The 20,734-nt window shown below is 50.9% G+C and overlaps 1 protein-coding gene across 7 annotated transcripts; it reads right to left on the bottom strand.

Moving 5' to 3' along the window:
- Window positions 1–2,078: 2,078 nt before the first annotated feature.
- TFE3 (transcription factor binding to IGHM enhancer 3) lies at window positions 2,079–17,169 on the bottom strand. Of its 7 annotated transcripts, none has more exons than XM_084789316.1 (10): window positions 17,139–17,169; window positions 14,216–14,329; window positions 12,937–13,175; window positions 12,143–12,388; window positions 11,697–11,801; window positions 9,531–9,648; window positions 8,173–8,229; window positions 7,927–8,002; window positions 6,443–6,590; window positions 2,079–3,870 (listed from the first exon to the last, which is right to left on the bottom strand). In XM_084789316.1, the coding sequence occupies exons 3-10, from the start codon at window positions 13,153–13,155 to the stop codon at window positions 3,433–3,435; spliced, it is 1,407 nt and encodes a 468-aa protein (XP_084645442.1). In that variant the 5' UTR covers window positions 13,156–13,175; window positions 14,216–14,329; window positions 17,139–17,169; the 3' UTR covers window positions 2,079–3,432. The 7 variants fall into 7 exon arrangements, with proteins under 7 accessions (XP_084645442.1, XP_084645438.1, XP_084645440.1 ...); XM_084789312.1 differs by having other exon boundaries at window positions 12,937–13,240; window positions 17,139–17,168; XM_084789314.1 differs by having other exon boundaries at window positions 12,937–13,221; window positions 17,139–17,168.
- Window positions 17,170–20,734: the final 3,565 nt, after the last annotated feature.

Here is a 20,734-nt window from a genome sequence, read left to right as displayed (position 1 = left end):
TTGTTATAATATCACTGTTTTGTTGCATTTTTTTGTTTGGTTTTTCTAGACAGGGCTTCTCTGTGTAACCTTGGTTGTCCTGGACTCACTTTGTAGACCAGGCTGGCCTTGAACTCACAGAGATCTTGCCTGTCTCTGCCTCCAGAGTGCTGGGATTACAGGCATGTGCCACCATGCCTGGCTTGTTTTCTTTCTTTTTCTTTTGATTTAGGAGATACAGTTTCTGCGTGTGTAGTCCTGGGTGTCCTGGACTTACTCTGTAGACCAGGTTAGCCTTGAACTCAGAGATCCACATGTCTCTGCCTCCTCAGTGCTTGGATTAAAGGCATGTGCCAACCACAGCCTGGCAACATCACTGTTTTTGAGATAAGGTCTCACACAGCCCAGACTGGCTTCAGGCTTGCAATGTACTAGAGGTGAAAACTGACCTTCTGATCTGGTGTTTGTTTTACCCAGCTGGCTACTTTTTGTTGTCGTATTATTGTGCGTGGGTTATATGAGAACACCTTGTCATGGCCCACGTGTAATGTCAAAAGACAACTCCAAGGAGTTTTTCTCTACTTCCACCCTTATGTGAGTTCAAAGGATAGAAGATGGTCAGGTTCGGTGGCAAATGCTTTTACCACTGTGCTGAGCCATTATCACCTACCCACTGAAGTCTTTTTTTTTTTTTAAGATTTATTTATGTATTATTATGTATATAGTGCTCTGCTTGCAGGTACTCCTGCAAGCCAGAAGAGGGCGCCATATCACATTACAGATGGTTATGAGCTACCATGTGGTTGCTGGGAATTGAACTCAGGACTTCTGGGCGCTCTTAACCACTGAGCCATCTCTCCAGCCCCCCCCCCCCCACTGAAGTCTTGAGACAAAAAGCTCACACTATACCACAGCCTAGCCTTGAACTCTGTCTGACTATCTCTCTGCCTCAACCTCAGGAGTGCTGGACATGGTACAGCATGTCTAATTTGGTGTGGGACCCTTACCATTCTCGCTTCAGCCTCCTAAGTACCATGTTTACTCTCCTGCAGGATGATGCAGTAACCAGGACTGGCCATTCATAGGGGCTGGTCTGTTGGTGATGTTAAGATTAAGATGCTTGTCCTGGGTCTGTCTGCAGGGGTGAGCCAGGTGTGTAATTCCACTTCTCAGGAGGCAGAGGATCCAGAATTCTAAGCTAGGTTGGACTACCTGAGACCTCGGCTTTTTCGTTTGTTTTGTTTTTGTTTTTCGAGAAAGGGTTTCTCTGGCACCCTTGGGTGTCCTGGACTCGCTTTGTAGACCAGGCTGGCCTCGAACTCACAGTGATCTGCCTGCCTCTGCCTCCCGAGAGACCTTGTCTTAAACAGGCTGCGTATGTGTATGTGTACTTACCTTCATTTACATGCCCCAGAATGTCAAACTAATGTGCTCCTTTATTTTTGTTTTGTTTTGTTTTGATGTTGTTAGGGTCTGTGTAGCCTAGGCTGTCCTTAAATTTGCAAACTCTTGCCCTTAACCTCCTCAGTGCTGGAATTCCAGGCATGGTGGCAATGCTTGCCCTCCCCACCATCCATCCCCTTTGGTCTTTGTCGGGCCACCAGCATGAACATTCACCTTTGAAGCTCTCACATACCTTATCACTGAGCCCACAGGCTGTGACTAGGTGCTGGAGGGCTAGTTGGATTTCATGTTCAGTTCTGCAAGGAGAGGACTATCCTCTCTCTCACGTCCCCATGCATAGCATTCAGGCTTGACGCACTTACATTCTGCCTGTCTAGAAAAGTTACCGATTCTCCTCCTGGCTTCTCTGACAAAGCAAATGTGAGGAAGCAGCAGCATACAGACCAATACTGCCCCCCTCCTGCCCCCCAATAAATCTGGGGGAAAGCACAGCAATTGGGCTGATGCGTGGCAGGCCCTTAGGAAGGTTTATTGCTTTTGCTTGCAGGCGGTTTCTCTCCAGGCTCTCGTTTTAACTAAAAAGTCTCGCTCTGGCCCTCTTGAAATCTGTTGTTTCTCCTAAAATTGTTCTTTCTCCTGGCCTGCAGGGGCCCTGGTCACTGCCCAGCCAAAAACAAGAACAAGAGACTCGGTGCCAAAGTTAAAAGCGCATCAAACACGCCTAGCGTTTATTATTTTAGTCACAAACCTACAGACCCCTCAGTAAAGCCTCCTTGGGGCCTGGCCCCAGCTTTTAAAGCTGGGGACCTTGGATGTAGGTGGCAGGGATGGGACTTGGTGGGGACTGGCTCTGAAACAGGGGTAGTCCCCCAAATGGAGAACTGTGTGGGTGGAGGCAGAGGTCAGGGATGACCTAGCTTCTGAGTAGGTGGGTTCAATTTAAAAAATCACATAAACAAATTAATGGTAAAATAGATTTTTGCTACCTTTCCTCCAGGCCCCTGCCTTTTAGGGGAGACTTCTATTTTTCCCTGGGCTGGGAAATGGGCTGGTCATGCCTTTGCCATTTAGTACAAGTTGAAGAGAAGTATTGGGATGGTATTTTGGGGTGCCTAGGCTGGGTCCACACTAATCCCTATCCATTTCCCCAAACTGGCCCCCAAGGCAGAAAAGGCAAGGTCTTCCCCAAAGGTGAGGGTTTAAGTCTCATCTGATCTAGGTCTAGAAATTCAAGCCACAAGATTTCAAAAATGTGTTCCCTTCCCCAAGAACGAGGTCAGCACAGGGCCTGCATAGGTCAGGTCCCAGGTTGGTCCCAGGGTAAGGCAGGGAGCTTAGGGACCGCTGCTCCCTGCTCAGTGGAATGCTTGCATGGGATGTTGCTAAGGGCCAGGGCCTGGGCCTCTACAAGGGTGATCTGAGCCTGGTGATTCCTCCATACCTGAAGTACCTGTGCTAGGCTTTTTCTACAGATAAGGGATGGGTCCCAGAGGAACAGGCTGGATCACACCCTGACTTCTGTTAATTGCCAGAGCAAGGCAGGGATAAGGAAGGGACAGGGCTTTAACCCTCCAGGGCTGAGACTTTGTCCTTTTCATACGTCTTCCACTGCCAGAAAAAAAATGGACTGGAAATTCCCAGGGAAGGAATGGAGCAGAATCCAGACATCTCCTTCCCTTGGGAAACCTGTCCCTTAGTGGCCAGGGGCGTAACATTATCCTGCCTCCCTCCCTAGGCAGGAACGAGTGGGGCCTGGGGCAAGGATGTGTTGTTGCTCAAGAGACAACTGAGTTTCCACAGCTGTCTCCTGCTTTCTCCCTCAGAAATACTGGGCAGGGCGGTTCCTTTGGGAAAGGGGCGGGGCCTCACCTGATTGCTCCTCCTTGCCTATCACAGGGGTGGGGCCTGATTGGAACTTGGTTTCCCCCAGAGTTCCTGGACTGGGCAGTCTCACAGGAGGGTAGGGAAAAAGGCAGGGGGGTTCTCATCCAGGCTTTCCTCCTTCCCTGGGTGGGGAAGTCCAAGGGGGGGGGGAAGAGCGAGACCTGATCAGGACTCCTCCTCCATGCTGAAGCTGCTGCGCCTGCTGCTGGCCTTGGAGACAGCCGGGGATACTGAAGAAAGCAGGGGGTCAGAGGTAGCCCGCAGTGGAGACAGGGCTCCCCCTGACAGTCCTCCCACCACCCCCTCCTCCTCCATCAGAATGTCCTCTAGGCCCAGGTGGAAGGGGTCCCCCAGATCCCCCAAGTGCTCGCTGGGAAAATGCAGGTCCAGAAGGGCATCCGAGGGCGGTGCAGGAGGCTGCTGCTGAGGAGCACTCTGGGTAGGTCCCCCTGATACATGGAACGTTGTGCTTGGCCTGCCCTCCTCCTCAATGTCCAGCTGCTCTGCCTTGAGGCTGTCAGAGATTGAACTAGTGGCTAGGGAGAGCAGTCCTGGGGTAGGGGGTACCGGCAGACCATGGATCTGGGCCTGCAGCTCTAGCTCCTGCAAAAAGGAAAAGGTAGGTACAAAGTAAGATGAGGTTCAAAGGCCCTCCTAGGTAGAGAAGGGTATTCACGTAAAAGGGCAGGGTACAGCTGGGCGTGGTGGGGTGGCGCACGCCTTTAATCCCAACCTTTAATCCAGAGGCAGAGGCAGGCAGATCTCTGTGAGTTCGAGGTCAGCCTGGTCTACAAAGCTAGTCCAGGACAGTCAAGGCTACACAGAGAGACCTTGCCTAGAAAAGCCAAACCAATAAATAAATAAATAAATAAATAAATAAATAAATAAATAAGAAAAGAAAGAAAGGAAAAGAAAAACACCAGCACTGGGGAGGCAGAGACAGGTGGATTGCTGTGAGTTCGAGGCCAGCCTGGTCTAAAAAGCGAGTCCAGGACAGCCCAGGCTACACAGAGAAACCCTGTCTCAGAAAAAGAAAAACAAAAAAAAAGGGCAAGCAACTAGGTTCCAATGCAGCCTCTGGCCCTCTCTATTTGCAATATTTCATGTTTACTCTCTGAGCTCCAGAGACCCAGTCTCCCCATCTGTAAAATGGTAAAATAATGCTGGGTCATCTCACATGGCTGTTTCTGGGAATTAAATAAGTTAATAGGTGGGGGCTGGAGAGATGGTTCAGCAATTAAGAGCACTTTTCTGCTCTTCCAGAGGTCATGAGTTCAATTCCCAGCAACCACATGGTGGCTCATATCCATCTACAATGAGATCTGCTGCCCTCTTCTAGTGTACAGGCCTATATCTAGGCAGAATGCTGTATACATTATAAATAAATAAATAAATAAGTTTAAAATGAGTTAATAGGCATACAGCTTTTTTTTTCTTTTGAGACAAGGTTTCTCTGTGTAGCCTTGGTTGTCCTGGACTCACTATGTAGACCAGGCTAGCCTCGAACTCAGTGATCTGCCTGCCTCTGACTCCCTGGGATTAAAGGCGTGTGCCACTGTGCTCAGCAGGGCACACAGCTCTTTTTACAGTATACTGGACAAGATAAGTGCCATGCATGCTAGCAAATACTCATACTACTTTTTATTTAGAGACTCTTCCTCTCTTTTTTTCCTTAGATAACTCACTACATAGCTCTGGCCATCCTGGAACTCACTATGCAGACTAGGCTAGCCTTGAATTCAGAGATATGCCCTTCCTCTGCCTCCCTGCGATCAAACGAATGTGCAGGCACACCCAGATAAGACTCTTTGTCTATTTCTAAAGACTCATTTTTGTATGTATAAGTGCTTTGCCTGCATGTACGTGCATCATGTGCGCCGTGAATGTGGATGCAAGGAAAGGGCATCAGATCTCCTGGAACTGCAGTTACAGAGTGTTGTTGAATGTTGTAGATGCTTTAAAAAAAATCAAACAGCCAGGCGGTGGTGGCACACGCCTTTAATCTCAGTAGAGGGAGGTGGATCTCTGTGACTTGGAGGCCAGCCTGGTCTACTGAGTGAGTTCCATCCAGGACACTCAAGACTACAGAGAAAAACCCTGTATTAAACACCAAAAGCCGCCAGCACTCTGGAGGCAGAGGCAGGTGGATCGCTGTGAGTTCGAGGCCAGCCTGGTCTACAAATCGAGACTAGGACAGCCAAGGCTAAACAAAGAAACCCTGTCTCGAAAACCAAAAACAAACAAACAAAAAATCAAAAGCCATGGCCGCGTGTGGTGGCCCATGCCTTTAATCCCAGCACTTGGATCTCTGGGAGTTCAAGGACTGCCTGGTGGACAAAGCGTGTCCAGGACAGAGAGGGCTGTTACACAGAGAAACCCTGTCTCAAAAACAAGACAAACAATAACAACAACCAAAGCAAAAAAAAACCAAAAAAAAAAAACCCCAAAAAAAAAAACCCAAAAGCCCTGTAATCCAAGACAGGCAAGGCTACACAGAGAAACCCTGCCTCGGGAAAAAAAAAAAAAAAAAAAACACAAGCCAGGCAGTGGTGGCGCACGAGGCAGAGGCAAGCGGATTGCTGTGAGTTCAAGGCCAAGGCCAGCCTGCTCTGCAAAGTTAGTCCAGGACAGCCAAGGCTACACAGAGAAACTTTGTCTTGAAAAACCAAAAAAAAAAAAAAAAAAAAAAAAAAAAGACAACCCCCCCAGCTCCCCCTTACCCCAACAGCCAGGCATGGTGCGGCATGCCTTTAACCCCAGCACTTGAAGAGATAGGCAGGCCGATCTCTGTGAGTTTAAGGCCAGCCTAGTCTACAAAGAGTCCAGGACAGCCAAGGCTACAGAGAGAAACCCTATCTCGAAAAACAAACAAATAAAAAAAAATCCTCTGGAAGAGCAGCCAGTGAGCCATCTGTTTCTCATTTCTAGTTTTTAATGACCGAGGCTGGCCCTGGCCCTCCGTTCTACCTGCCTGTGCCTCCTGAATGGCAGGGTTTAAAGGCGCAGGAGCCCACCATGACAGATGTCCTTACCACTCCTGTTAATGCTGTGCTAATTACTTATCTCCACCATCATTTGAATTGGGTTGCCTAAAGGGAAAGCTGGCCAGTTCTTTCTTCGCCTCCACCTGCAGGAAGTTACTTCTAGTCATCCTTCCCATTTGCTGCCCCCACACCTGAATTCGGAGCTGCAGGCTTCGGTTGGCTTGCTCCAGGGATCGCTGCCGGCTCTCCAGGTCTTTGGAGCGTTGCTGTTCCTTCTGTAACTTGCGGATGTAATCCACAGATGCCTTCAGGATGGTGCCCTTGTTCCAACGCATCTCCCTGTGGAGCCCAAGAGGGAAGGGCAGGGAAAAGGCCGAGTGCTGCATATGAAGTCTCTGGGGGGTTGGGGGGGGGCTGTACCAGGTAGGCTACCTGACCACATGTCAGAACTTGAGGTAAATCAAAGGGTTAGAATGCTTACAAAATCCAAAAAAAAAAACCAAACCCCTATGCTTGCAATCTTCCAGTGGTGGCCGTTATACCCCGAAACCTGGAAGCCCTACATCTTCTGGCCTCTCAGTGTTAACATGAGAAACTATTTTCATCTCGGCTCCTGTACTCAGATACAACCCTGCACCTTAGAGCAGCGCCCCGCCCCCCCGCCCCCCAACATGTGGCCTCCTTAATCTTGTCTACTCCTGCTCTGCACACGGCACTTTTGTCTTCATCATTCTAACACCCTCTCATCTCCCTTCTGTGGTCCCCCCCGCCCCCCCCCGCCTCCTTTTCTGTGTATGGGTGTTTTGCTTGCATGTATGTATGTGCACCCTGCCTGATGCCCACGGAGGTCAGAAAAGGGTAACGGATCCCCTGGAACTGGAGTCAGAGGCACTAGACCCAAAGCCAGGGCTTCTGGAACAGCGGTCAGTGCTGTCAACCACTAAGCCACCCCTCGGTTCCCCTGTGGTTTGGGCTGCTGTTTGGAGGCTGCTCACACTTAGATCCTCCTGCCTCAAGACTGCTGAGTGCTAGGATGATAGGCAGACACCGCCATGCCCAGTTCCCTTCTGTTCTTTATGTTCCACAACCCCCATTAAAACATGTATCATGGATTTTCTTGGTCTTAACTGTCTACTTGCCCCAACGAAAGCATCAGACCCAAGAGGATAAGGGTATTTTTCTTTTTTGTCCCCTCTGATGCCCTCAGAGCCTAGCAGAGTACCTGGGACGAAGCAAAAAACCCAACCACTAACCCCCCCCCCCGAGGCATCAAAAGTGCTAAATGAATAGAACACTTGTGTTTGTGTTCCACGGGGTGCAGATAGGGCAAACATTGCTCATTCAAAAGTTGAGGCTCTATAGTCCTCCAGCTAAGAAAAGATAGAGAGCTCTTTTGGGGGGGGGGGAAGAGGTATTGTTTTTTTGATGCAGAGTCTCACTCTGTAGCCCAGGATAGCCTTGAACTTACTATGTAGCCCAGGCTGGTCTTGAACTCATGGCAAGCCTCCTGCCCCAGCCTCCCCAGTGCTGTGATTACAGGTATGAGCCTCGGCATCCAGCTCAGAGAACTTTTGTCTGGGCAAGACTACATGGCAGACACACCAAGGAATAACTTTCCTAGTTCAGTGTGCTCGGTCCACCTCCCATTGGCCTGGGGTCCCCAGCCCAGACTCACGGATCATTGGACTTGGGGATGAGGGTGCCCAGCTCTTTGATCCTATCGTTAATGTTGAATCGCCTGCGTCGTTCAACTTTCAAGAGACGGGGAGAAAAAGAAAAGAGTAGGAAAAGAGTCATCAATGGGTGAAGAAAGAGGGAGAACAGGGGTGCTGGGAGGCTCCCCATGGAAGGTGGCCCTTGAAGCAAGGAGCACGGCAGGGCTGTGTGGCAGGTGGGCAAGTGCACCTGCTCACGGGCTTACTTAGGTTGTGATTGTCTTTCTTCTGTCGCTCCTTCAAAAGGGCCTTTGCCTCGGTTTCTGGAAGAGAGTGAGGGTGGATATCAGGGCCTCTGGGTAGAGGAAGCGGAGTCCCTGCAGATGCAGAGGTAGGGGCTAGTGGGAGAGGGGACAGAAGGTGCGACTTTCTTAGAGATGGGCTCTTGCTTTGTTGTCCAGGCTGGCCTTGAACACCTGACTTAAGCCTTCTCAAGTCTCCAAATTAGCTGCAAACTACAAAGGTTGGCCACAGAGCCAGACTTGGAGTGATTAAAAAAAAAAAAAAAAAGGATTTGTTTTTATTTTCTGTGTATGGATGTTTGGTCTTCATGTGTGAATGCACACCATGTGTGTGCCTGGTATCCAAGGAACTCAGAAGAGGGCATAGGAGCCCCTGGAAACCAAATAACAGAGAGTTATGAGCCACCATGTGGTTGCTGGGAATCAAACCCAGGACAGCTGGAAGAGCAGCAAGTGTTTTTAACTGCTGAGCCATCTCTCCAGTCCCTTTGTCATCATTGTCATCCTCATCCTCATCATCTTCTGGTGCTGCTTCTCTTTAACTTCCTTCTCCTCCTCTTCTTCTTTCTCTTCTTCCTTCTTTTCGTCTTCTCATCTGTCGTCGTCGTCTTCTTTTTTTTTTTTTTTTAAGACAGGGTCTCAATATGTAGCCCATACTGGCCTTAAACCTTCCAAGTGCTGGGAGCACAATCATGCCCCACCATACCTGTTGACTCTTTTTAAAAACGTCTCGAGGCAGGCATGGTAGTTCATGCCTGTCATCCCAGCATTGTGAAGGAGAGACAGGAAAATCGCTCCAAGTTCAGTGCCAGCCTGGGCTATATAAGGGAGTTCCAGAGTTGGGCATTCGGGCATAGCTCTGTAATTTCAGCACTCGGGAAGCCAAGGCAAGAGGGCTGCTGGGAATTTGAGGTCAGCCTAGGCTACAGAGTGAAACTGTGTTTCAAAAAAATAAACAAAATGTCTCTCTTTGCTATTTTTTTTTTTAATGAAACTATGGTGGCACGGGCCTTCTGTTATACTCAGTATAAGAGGAAGTCAGAGAAAACGAGGTGAAAGTAGGACCAAGGGCCATATGAGGAAAAAAACAAAAAAAAGGGGGGGGGGGGGAGGAAGCAGTTGGCTTTGTTTCTCTTCTCTGTGGTGATTGGCAAGGGACCTAGGGTCTTGCAGACACGGAGCTACACTCCCAGCCCCAGCCACGACCTGTTTCTGAAAGGCTCAAACCCTCTGCCTAGAACTAGGTCTAGCCCCAGACCTGACAGTGACAGGGCTTGGCTCAGGGACAGAGTGGGGTAAAGGGCCAAGAGCCTAGCACTTACCAGAGAGCTCCCGTTTGATGTTCGGTAGCTCAGCTGGACAGGAATTGCTGACAGTGATAGCCGGCGTGGCCACTCCCTGACCGCTGTACACATCAAGCAGGTTTCCTGACACAGGCAGCTGTGGACAGCAAAGGCATACAACAGCCTCCTCAAATTCAGGCCCCTGACCCTCATGTATTAAAAGCCAGAGCCCAGCCCAGCCAGGTGTGGTGGCGCATGCCTTTAATCCTAGCACTTGAGAGGCAGAGGCAGGTGGATCGCTGTGAGTTCAAAGCCAGCCTGGTCTACAAAGTGAGTCCAAGACAGCCAGGGCTACACAGAGAAACCCTATCTCCAAAAAAAAAAAAAAAAAAAAAAAAAGAAAAGAAAAGAAAAGAAAAGAAAAAAGCAGCAGGCAGATAGATCACTGTGAGTTCGAGGCCAGCCTGGTCTACAGAGTGAGTCCAGGACAACCAAGGATACACAGAGAAACCCTGTCTCGAAAAAACAGCAACAACAAACAAAACAAAACAAAACAAGCCACAGCCCTCTAAGACAGGCGCAATGGTACACGCCTATAATCCCAGCACTCAGGGAGGCAGAGGCAGGCGGATCTCTGAGTTTGAGGCCAGCCTGGTCTACAAAGTGAGTCCAGGACAGCCAGGGCTACACAGAGAAACCCTGTATCAAAAAACTAACAAAACAAAACCAAAATGAATTAAAAAAAAAAAAAAAAGGCGCCAGCCCCTCTAATACAGGGCCAAAGGATTCCAGGCCTTCCCTCTGCCTTCAGGGAAGTTTCATGTTGTACTTAATTAACAGCAGGAACCAGAACCAAGTGAACTCTCCCTGGTTTGTGGGAACTAAGGTCCACCCACCCAGCCACTCAAATTATCTCAGTAGCCTCTGAAGCCCTTCCCTAAAACTCCAAGGCTGCCTCGGAAAAGAAGAATGCTGGTGGTGGTGGGGGGGGAAGTCACAAGTCTGAGGTCTCTGTCAGTTGAGACCTGACATTCCAGGCTGTTAGCTGTTCCCAGCACAGCATTCCAAAGCAGCATTCTTGGAACATTGCAACTGAAGCTTCTCAGACCTAGGTAAGCTATCGTGGCAACACAACACCATCCCAAGTCTGGCTTTCTAGAGAGTTCCAGCCTAATCCCCAGCCCTTTAGTAATGATCCCTTCTTTAAAAACCATGAACTCCTACTGATCATTGACCCAGGTCTTGACTCCGCGCCTACTCACACGTTCTGCTATCTCGGGATCTCTCGTCTAACTGTTTCCCAGCCAGTTGCTGCTTTTCCAGCAGCCTAATTTGGGTCTCGCTCTCACTATCCTGGTTACGGTCTGGTACAACAAACACACTTGTAGAGCGGGGCACCCTGTCCTAGCCTTTGATGAGCTGCCATCCTCTGAAACCCTCTGAGGCTTTCAGATCTGGCTTGCGCACCCTCTAGTTGTGTCCAAACCAGTGAAGTTTTGATAAAGGGGAACTTTTTTTGTGTGTGCCTGGCACTGAGAATAGAACTTAGGACCTCACACATTCTAGGCAACTCTACTTAGCTTCACCCCTAGCCCCGCCCCCCCCCAACTTCTACCATTCCCCTACAAGGTTCTATCCTTTTGGTCCGTCGGGAAAAGCTATGCAGTAACTTGCCAAAGCAAGTCAGGAGAGTCTCTGAATGCTCCAGACTCAGACTGTTATAATGGCAGATCTCTTGCGCTGGCAAGTTGCAACCACTCTTTACAAGGATCCATCCAGCCTCTTCCCCCCCAAATTCATTGCAAGGGGCTTGGTCCATTCTGACCGCGTGTTATAAGCAAAGTCTTTGGTTCTGATTAGTACACTACTACCCTGTGGTACCCAAATCTCTCGGGATGTTCAAACTGCTACATGACTTCCATCTCTTACTACTTAGCAGAGCACAACCCGGGTGCCCAGGTACTACTCTAAACTCCCCATAGTATATATACCCTAAGTTTACCAGGGCCACCTCTCCGTGAAGTCCGACAACGGCCCAAGGGCAGCAGTGGCCTAAGCTCCTTTCTCACTATAAGGCCTTTCTCTCTACCTTAGTACAATGTATGGCAAGGGTCACTCATAAACACACAACAGCCGGTGTGGGTGTGGTCTTAGTGACAGAGGAATGCCATAACTTTCAGACCACCTCCCTTCTTAGGGCCTCACCGTGCTGGGGAGCTGCAGCCCTGCGGTGCCTCCGGGAAGATAGCTGAGCATCTCATCGTTGTAACTGGACTCCAGGCTAATGATCTCATCAATGACATCATCAATCTGGGGGAAGAAGTAAATACTGTACAGGATTAGAAGAATTGGAAGGGGGAGGCTGGGGGTGGGAGCAGCTTAATGGTAGAATTGCTGCTGGCCCTAGCAATGTGCAAGGCCCTGGATTCCAGTCCCAGCACCACAAGCATTCACACACACACACACACACACACACACACACACACACACACGCCCGCCCGCGCGCGCGCCGCAAACGGAGCAGTAATAAACAACTGGACAGACGGACAGACGGACGGACGGACGGACAGACAGACGGACGGACAGACGGACGGACGGACAGACGGACGGACGGACGGAGGGAGGGCGTAAGATTATCTACAACCTCTTACCTCCTTCTCGGAGCTGGATCCGATGGTGAGTAGCGCCATGGGGCTGTTAGGAGCACTGCCTGTGGGGCCGCTGGCGTGGGCCGTTTCAGGGGCAGGAAGCGGCTGAGCAGTGGCAGGCCCTGGTGGCGGGGTAAGAGCCTGGGAAGCCAGCTTGGGTCCAAGCGTGGTAGATAAATACTGTTTCACTTGCTGCCGGCGAGCTTGCTGCAGGTGGTAGCGTGTGGGGTTCTCCAGGTGGGTCTGAACCTGTGAAATAAAAGACAGCGGGGAAGGAGAGCGACACACGCAGAAGCTCAGAGGAGTAACTCTGAGCCTTAGCCCCGTAACTCGCCGATTTTTAGGCACGAGCGGACAAACGGGACCTGAAATTTGAGAAGATCTCCAAAGTATTAGTCCATCTCCCCGAGACCCCAAAACCTCTTTCCCCAGAAAAACCTTTTAGCGCCTCCAAAATCCAATCACCTTGTCGGAGACCTCAGGGATTTAGTCCTCGCTCAGTCTCTGACACCACCCAACAGAATCAGGAACTAACTCACTTACACCTCCCCCTGTACGCCTCCCCCTGTACGCCTCCCCCCCCCCCCCCGTACGCCTCCCAGGTATGCCTCCCAGGTACGCCTCCCAGGTACGCCAGAAAGCACAGGGGGTACAACCGCACATCATTAAACACTACCACGAACTGTCCTTAGACCCACCTGAACCCTGTCTAAAAGCCAGTGGGACCCCAGGCCACCCCTTAGCTCCTAGAACTACCTCTCAGCCACTGCTTGCAGCGCTTCTAGGTCTGTGCTTACCTTCAGCACCTCTCTGGGCACCTGAGCAGGGGGTGGACGGTTCAGCGCGTGGCCACCAGCAGATACACCAATCACAGAGATGGCTGGTGAGGCAGGTGCAGGATTGGGGAAGGGAGCGGCCGCTGCCTGTTCCCGCCTCTCACGCCTCTCCTGTTCCTGGGCCTGGGCTCTCATAAGCTGCTGACGCAGCAGGACCCGTGATGATGACGATGATGACATGGCAGGGGTCCGGGAGCCCCCTGCAGAAGACGATGCAGAGTGTGTAGCTGGGGTGGTTGGTGTGGCCTGCAGTGATATTGGGAGGCTGTGGAACGGGAGATACGGGGCCACAGGTAAGCTACAAGTCTCTTTTCAAGCCTAAGGGTCTGAGAGTGCTGGACGAGAGCCAGAAACAGGCTGTGGTCTCGGAACAGAGACCACAGTGTGTGGGTGGGAGACAGAGGTACCAGGCCTGGATGTGGGGGCTCAGGAGCCGCCGGGACCAGACATTATTCCATCAACAGAGAGAGGTCACAGTCTGGCCAGTTCCTCGAGGGGAAATAGATTGTAGCCCTCGGCTTTAATGGTGAAACCTCGGTTTTAAGTAGTGTGTGCGCAGAGAGTGTGCGCAGGTGCCGGAGAAGTTTTTCCTGACTAAGAAGGTGAGCTCAAGTGGAACTGAAGCTGAAGGGTGACCCGTGAACCCCAAGGGTTGGTAAGACTAATCGGGAGCTCCTGGAGGTGGACATGGAGCTCCGGCGACGCTCCAGACTCCATTTCCTCCCTGGCCGGGATTCTGCTGCTAGCAGCTAGTTAGTCTTGAAAAATCTCAGAGGTTTCACAATCCTCTCTCTTCCTGCCCCTCTTCCCAGGTCCCCTCCCCTCTCTTAGAGCCCAGGCCGATGACTCAGCACATTTAGGCTTCCACCCACTAGCCTGGACGCTCCCGGGCTGAGGGGGGGGGTGTGGGTGGGTTTACCAGGTGTGAGAGGGCTGAGCAGGGGCTGCACGGCCCCACCCACAGGAGGGCGGGAGTTTAGGAAGGCCACGCCTATCCGGGTAGCCAGGTTTCCAAGAGGATCTGTTGTCTGAATTCGAGTTGGGAGGCAAGAAGACAAGAGGACCGGCAAGCCAGAGAGACACCCTGACTTGTCCACCTGGCTTCCTCCTTCGTGCCTCTAATTTCAGCACCCGGGAAACCTAGGCTACTGAGAAGGGGAGAAGGGGTTGGCTGGGCTCGCCGGGCCCCCCAGCAAGTGGGGAGGAGGACTGGTAGAAGGGTCAGCTAGGCCAGTCCTACCTGGAGCGGAGGGGTAGGGGCTGGCTTTTGAGCTCGTAGAAACTGTCAGGGTCTAGGATGTTTTCTAATTCGATGTCAGCAACAATCCCAGATTCCGGAAGCAAAGAATTCAGGCTGAGGGTGGGAGGGAGGAAGGAGTGGTGATCAGTGACCTCCGGGAGCTCTTAATACCCTCCCTTCCCCAGCCACTGAGGCGGGCTCAGACCCAGAAGGGCACTGCCACGAAGCCGTCCCAGGTCCTTTCTTCCTACTCCATACTGCTACCCACAGGCTCTTAAGGGGCAGAACAATAAAAATGCTTGAAACCCAACTCCCTCCCTCAGAACAATCACAATAACCTGGAGGTTTTTTTTTGGGGGGGGGTGACAAGGACTTTGGGAATGGCAATTCACTTTGTATAAGGATTCCAGGCTTGGCATTCAGAGTTCGCCCAGCCCCCACACCCCCTACTGTTTTGCGGACAGCTGAAAGTGAACCCACAGTCAGTACACTTACATACCGAGCAAGTGAGGGCACCCCTCAGCCCAACAGCCCATTGTAATAGAAACCGAATGCATCACAAAGAGACCTGGGCTCCTTGGTTCCCTTGGCATCAGGACTTAACACTTTGCAAATGAATTCTTCCAGCCCCAGCCAGAGTTCAGAGGCCACTGATAGCCACCCAAATAGAAGCATGGAAACAGGGTGGGTCCCCTCACTCCACCAGTGAGCATCCTCAAGAGACTCTGAGGGCATCATCGGCCTTGCAGGAGGAGCATCTTTCTTAGCTAGAAGAAACTGCCCAGCCTCCTCCTCCTACTTTTTAGATAGATCTAACAACACACACCTGTTTTCAGTATCAACAGCCACTGGCATACAAAACAAGCCATACCTGGGATAAAGAAGGCTGAGACCAGCCTAGACTACATAAACGGACTTTATCTCAAATTCAAAAACAAAAAACAAAAACCCACAGGAGCTGGGGCTTGCACTGCAGCAACAAAACAAAACAACATCCCTCCCCTTCAACTGTGCCCACTACTGTGATGAGCCAGGTTGCTAGAAGCAATCGAAGACAGTTCTCCTCAGTCCTCCCTGTTGAGTATAAAAGACCCTAGAGGCCAGGCAAAAAAACCACACAGGAGGGTGAATATGCATCCTTGCTGGAGGTGTTATAGCTCAGTGGTACAGCACTTGCCTAGCAAGTATGAAGCACTGGGTTCCACCCGCCGCATCTCCAAATAATATGCACCCTTGAATTTAGGCAAGTTTAAGATCCATAGAGCTTGTGACTCCTCTTGGTTAAAAAAAAAAAGTCTCTCCCCGCCCCAACGATGGTCTTCCTTCCTCTCCTGGCCCACAGATGGGGCTCTAAAACCACCCAGGAAGTTGGGAAGAGGAAGCTCGGAGAGTAGCTGAGTTCAGCACAACCCCTCCCATACTCACGCACCAGTGCACATAAGTTGGAAAGGACGGGTGTTGGGGAGGACAGGGATATGGACAGGCAAGAGCCGAAGCTTCAGAGCAAGGGCGGTGGGCGTGAGGATGAGGAGGAACGGAGGACCCACCCAGACGGGGATGGTGCAGTCGGTACTCACTCCAGCTCTATAGACTGATTCAAGATTACACCCGGGAACTGAGAGACAGGCTTGGGAGGGCGAAATAAAAGGAAGAGCGGGTGTGTGGGTAAGGAGTGGGCAGGGTTGGCTGACAGGCTAGGGTGAGTGGCAGCGGAAACAAGACCCTCCCCTGGGTTCCCAAATAAGGTTTGAGGCCTCTCTCTCCTCCCCACACCCCGGCCCCCCGCAACCCCGCGCCTAAAAGTGAACTGTAGCTTTCCAGTCTGCCCCGCCGCCTCACATTTTAAGCACCTACTCCACGAGGCAATCGGGGTTTCCACAATGCCGGTGTTTTTCTACACAGACGCGGGGTGGGGAGGGAGATGGAGGGTGGCACCAGTGCCATGACCGGGCCCATCAAGTTGTTTCGCTCGATTATTCACACGCACACTGTTGGCATATCCGAGACCTTTCCCTAACCCCCTCCAAATTCATGTTATCCCCAAACACGGCACCGGGTACAAGGAGTCACTAGGTGCCCCAAATAGCACCTCTGCCTCCCAGGATCCTTTTTCCCCACACTGAAGGGGGGGGACCCCAAGATTTCCTTAAAATCAGTGCCTCACCTAACAGTGAAATTCATCTTCTGCTACCGACTCAACAATTCCAAATTCTGCTTCTAACCAGTTTCCCAAGTTAAACTACCTCAGACCAGTTTCTGTATACTCCACAACCGGCCCCGCTAGACCCAGTAAAGAGCCCCCCATATATGACTCCCAGCTTTAGTCTAAGCGGGTCAGCACCAGATATCTGAGGTGCCCACCCAAGATGGGGCACCCCGACGTCCTTCAAGCATAGGCCAAAAGTCTCCAAACCCAATCTGGGGTCCCCAATGTCCTGAGATGAGTTCCCAGGGAACCTCAGCTGTCATTCCCGGCCCCAGGTGGTCCCGCACCTGAGCAGCTGGGCCGAGTCGGCTGGCCTGCGCTCTTCCAACAGCACGAACACGGCTCGAGGGCCCTCCTCGCTAGTCTCTACGCCGTCCCGAGCTGGCTCGGCTGCATGAGACATGACGCCCGGCCCCGGGCGAGCCCTGCCAGGCCGGTCGGGCCTTGGCCCGGTCCCCCTAACAAAATAAGAGTCCCCCTCCCCCCACTCGCCACTGCCTCCTCCGTTAAGCCATGGAGCTAGCTCTGCGCGGGCGGGCGGCGTCGGGAAGATGGGATGGGCCGTGAGTCATCACCCGCCCTGAACGGACCGACACCCCCCAACCTAACCCCGAACGACCGCTCGCCTCCCCCTCGTCCTCTTCCCCCTCCTCCCCAGGCTGGGGAAACTCCACAGGAAGTGACCACACTGGGGATGGAAGTCTGGTTGGGCCATACCTCCTAAGCAAGGCAGCCAATTGCTGCGGGGAGATTCGAGGGCCCGCCCTAAGCCACGACTTGTAGGCGTAGGAAACACCGGGTTTGGCCCTCCCTTTGAAGAAGGGACCCTTTAGGCCACGCCCCGGGTGTCGGAAGCAAATAGGCGAGAAGTGATTTGGCTGAGACACGCCTTTATTTTTGCGTAGCTTCCTGAGCCACACCCCCTCTCCTCAATTTATCCACACCATCCTTCTATTCCCCCCGCCCCAGCCCCAACCCCCAACCCCCAGCAAGATATTAAGCCGGGTCTTGGGGTTTCTGCGCCTGCGTGGAAAGTATCCACGGCGAGCTTTTAGAGGAACCGTGCGGGCTCTTAGCCCTGGGTCATCCCAGACCGCGCGCACTCCAACTTCTCAGTACCCACGTCTTCTCAAGCCACGCTGTGACTGAGGCCGAAGCAAGAACTTTCCTAGAAGGTGGTGCTGAAACTTGCCCTTTCGCTGTCCGCAGTCCAGCCACGGAGTTGGTCTTCTTGAGAGAGCTCAGCCTGTTTTGTTATCTAAAGTATTTATTGTACTGTGCTCATTATACTACGCAATAGATGGTTAATGAATCTTTTGACCAATGGATGAATGCGTGGACGGGAGGTAATTAGATCTGGTTTCCAGTGAATGACTTCTGTAATCATAAAGAACTATTTGAACAATGCAGAGGACCTGCTCCACTCCACGCCTCCACTTTCCTGCCCTGTCAAACGGGGGGCCATGATGTGCGTTGGCAGAGTTATGAGGAGCTATTGATAAATGGTGAAAAAAAAATCTAGCCAGCTGTTTTGCATACAATAAATCCCCGCCCCAAATTAATTGATTTTGCTCATTTGTTCACTTGGTTCAACATTTAGGAGGTGCCTGTATGTGGCAAATAAATGCCGGGTGGCATAGACACAGCAGTTCCATCCATACCCTTCAGGTACATAACATATATAGCTCACAAACCACCTGAGCCCACCACTTCCGCTTCCTGCTTCCCAACGTTTGCAAGACCATCAGTTGGATCACCACGAGAAACTTCATTAAAGCAGGTGTGGGAGCGTGGTGGGATAAGTCTGTAATCACAGTATGAGGGGAGAGAAATCCAGAAGGAGTGGATGCTCAGTGCTACCCAGTGAGTTGCAGAATGGTCTGAGATACAGCAGTCCTCAAAGAAAAAGACAAGAAAGCTCAAAGCTCACTGTGCTTGCACTTGGTGATACTGCTAATCTCACTTCCCAGGTACCTCACTTGGTACTGAAAACTTGCACATTTCTGCACACACATACCATCTCACAATGGGGACTTTCTACTGAAGGAAAATTATGGGGGCTGGAGAGATGGCTCAGAGGTTAAGAGCACTGACTGCTCTTCCAAAGGTCATGAGTTCAATTCCGAGCAACCACATGGTGGCTCACAACCATCTTTGAAGATTTTGCTTTGCTTTGTTTGAGACAGGATCCACTTTTGTAGCCCCAGCTGGCCTGGAACTCACTATATTAAAACCACATTGGCCTTGAATTCACAGAGATCTGCCTACCCCTGCCTCCCCAGAACTGGGATTGAAGGCTATGCCACATCACCACTACTCTAGGCTACTATTTTTAAATACATACTTATTTATTTATTTATTTATTTATTTATTTATTTATTGTATATGTGTGTATGCAAGAGCAAGCAAAAGTCAGAAGAGGGCACTGGATGTCCTGAAACTGGAGTTTCAGGTGACTATAAGCCTTCATGTGGATTCTGAGAATCAGAGCCTGGGTCCTCTACAAGAGCAGCAAATGCTTCTAACCACTGGTTGACTTCTCCATCTTTTATTATTATTATTCCCTTAGATATATATAATTTCTGTGTGTGAGTGTTTTCCCTGCATATGGGTATGTGTACTGCACGCATGCCTAGTGCTAGAACCTAAGTCCTCTGGAAGACAAAGCATGTTCTTAACTGCTAAACCATCTTCTCCAACCCCAAGAAGAAACATTGTAATTTTTTTTCCCCCAAGACAGGGTTTCTCTGTGTAGCCTTCCTTGGCTGTCCTGGACTCACTTTGTAGACCAGGCTGGCCTAGAACTCCCAGTGATCCACCTGCCTCTGCCTCCCAAATGCTGGGAATAACAGGCGTGCGCCACCGTGCCAAGCTCTATGTGTCTTGAAACAGTCAATCTGAACACTATGCCAGGCATAGTGGTGCACTTCTACAATCCCAGCACTCAGGAGGACCAGCCAGGTGGAGCAGCAGTTTGAGGTCAACCTAGCTTGCAGAGCAGTGTCCTGTTGCAAGAGTTCCTTATGCTGGCCTCAGTGGACATAGATGCAGGCAAAACACCCAGTCACATAAACTCAGGAGGCAGAGGCAAGTAGATGTCTGTAAGTTCAAGACCAGCCTGGTCTACAAAGTGAGTCCAGGACAGCCAGGGCTACACAGAGAGAAACTGTGTCATAAAACAAAACAAAAACAAAAAAACAAAACAGTGGACATCTCTTTTGTTTTCTTAAAAAATATTGGAACAGGGGCTGTAGAGATGGCTCAGAGGTTAAGAGCACTGTCTGCTCTTCCAGAGGTCCTGAGTTCAATTCCCAGCAACCACATGGTGGCTCACAACCATCTATAGTGAAATCTGGTGCGCTGTACTGGCCTGCAGGTGTACATGCAGGCAGAATACTGTGTACATAATAATAAATTTTAAAATATTAGAACACAATTTTAGGGGGAGGGAGAGAAAAAGTAGAGTCAAGGTCTCACTACATAACTCTGGCTGTCCTAGAACTTGTATTTAGACCAGGCTGGCCTTGAACTCATAGAGAGCCACCTACCCACTGTCTTCTCAGTGCTCAGATCATGCCTCTCTAGGACAGTTTTTGAAGAATACGCTTAAAGAAAAAAGTAACATCGGAGCCAGACGGTGGTGGCACATGCCTTGGGAGACAGAAGCAGGCAGATCTCTGTAATTTGAGGGCAGCCTGATCTACAAAGAGAGTCCAGGACAGGCAAGACTACACAGAGAAACCCTGTCTCAAAAAAACAAAACAATGGTCTGCAAAGCGAGTCCAGGACAGCCAAGGCTACACAGAGAAACCCTGTCTCGAAAAACCAAAAACAAACAAACAAAAAAAACAAAAAAGAGCCGGGCATGGTGGTGCATGCCTTTAATCCCAGCACTCCGGCCAGCACTCCAGAGGCAGAGGCAGGTGGATTGTTGTGAGTTTGAGGCCAGCCTGGTCTACAAAGCGAGTCCAGGACAGCCAGGGCCACACAGGGAGACCCTGTCGCGGGAAGAAAAAAAAAAAGGAACATGGGGCCTTGTGTGTGAAGGCTGCTAAAAGTAGCCTCCTTGGGAGTGCATGTAGCCTGTTGCCTATACAGGTTGCCCTAAGAGACCTTAGAGACAATTTTGCCACTGGATATTCATGTTTCTGATGTCAATGGCTGCCCAGTGAATGCAGGACCTCTGCAAGAACAGACAGGCTCTTAACCTCTGAGCCAGCTCTCCAGCCTGAGTAATAGACCTTACATCCAGTCTGGAAAAAGAAAAGGAAAAAGAGCCTGGCAATAGTGGTGGCAGTGGCAGCAGCAGCAGC

Source organism: Acomys minous (assembly GCF_964271855.1).
Source record: "Acomys minous genome assembly, chromosome: 7".
Classification (NCBI taxonomy): Eukaryota; Metazoa; Chordata; class Mammalia; order Rodentia; family Muridae; genus Acomys; species Acomys minous.
The sequence above is the reverse complement of the archived record's forward strand: the minus strand, read 5'-3'. Positions and strand labels throughout refer to the sequence as shown.

Bases quoted from the DNA above. Each gene is read 5' to 3' on its own strand.
- TFE3 (XM_084789311.1), bottom strand. From the start codon at position 16,824: ATGTCTCATGCAGCCGAGCCAGCTCGGGACGGCGTAGAGACTAGCGAG. The intron at 13,241-14,215 runs GTAGGACTGGCC...CCCGTTCCACAG, and splicing joins CCCCTACCCCTCCGCTCCAG to CCTCCCAATATCACTGCAGG. The intron at 12,389-12,936 runs GTAAGCACAGAC...TTTATTTCACAG, and splicing joins TGCCCAGAGAGGTGCTGAAG to GTTCAGACCCACCTGGAGAA.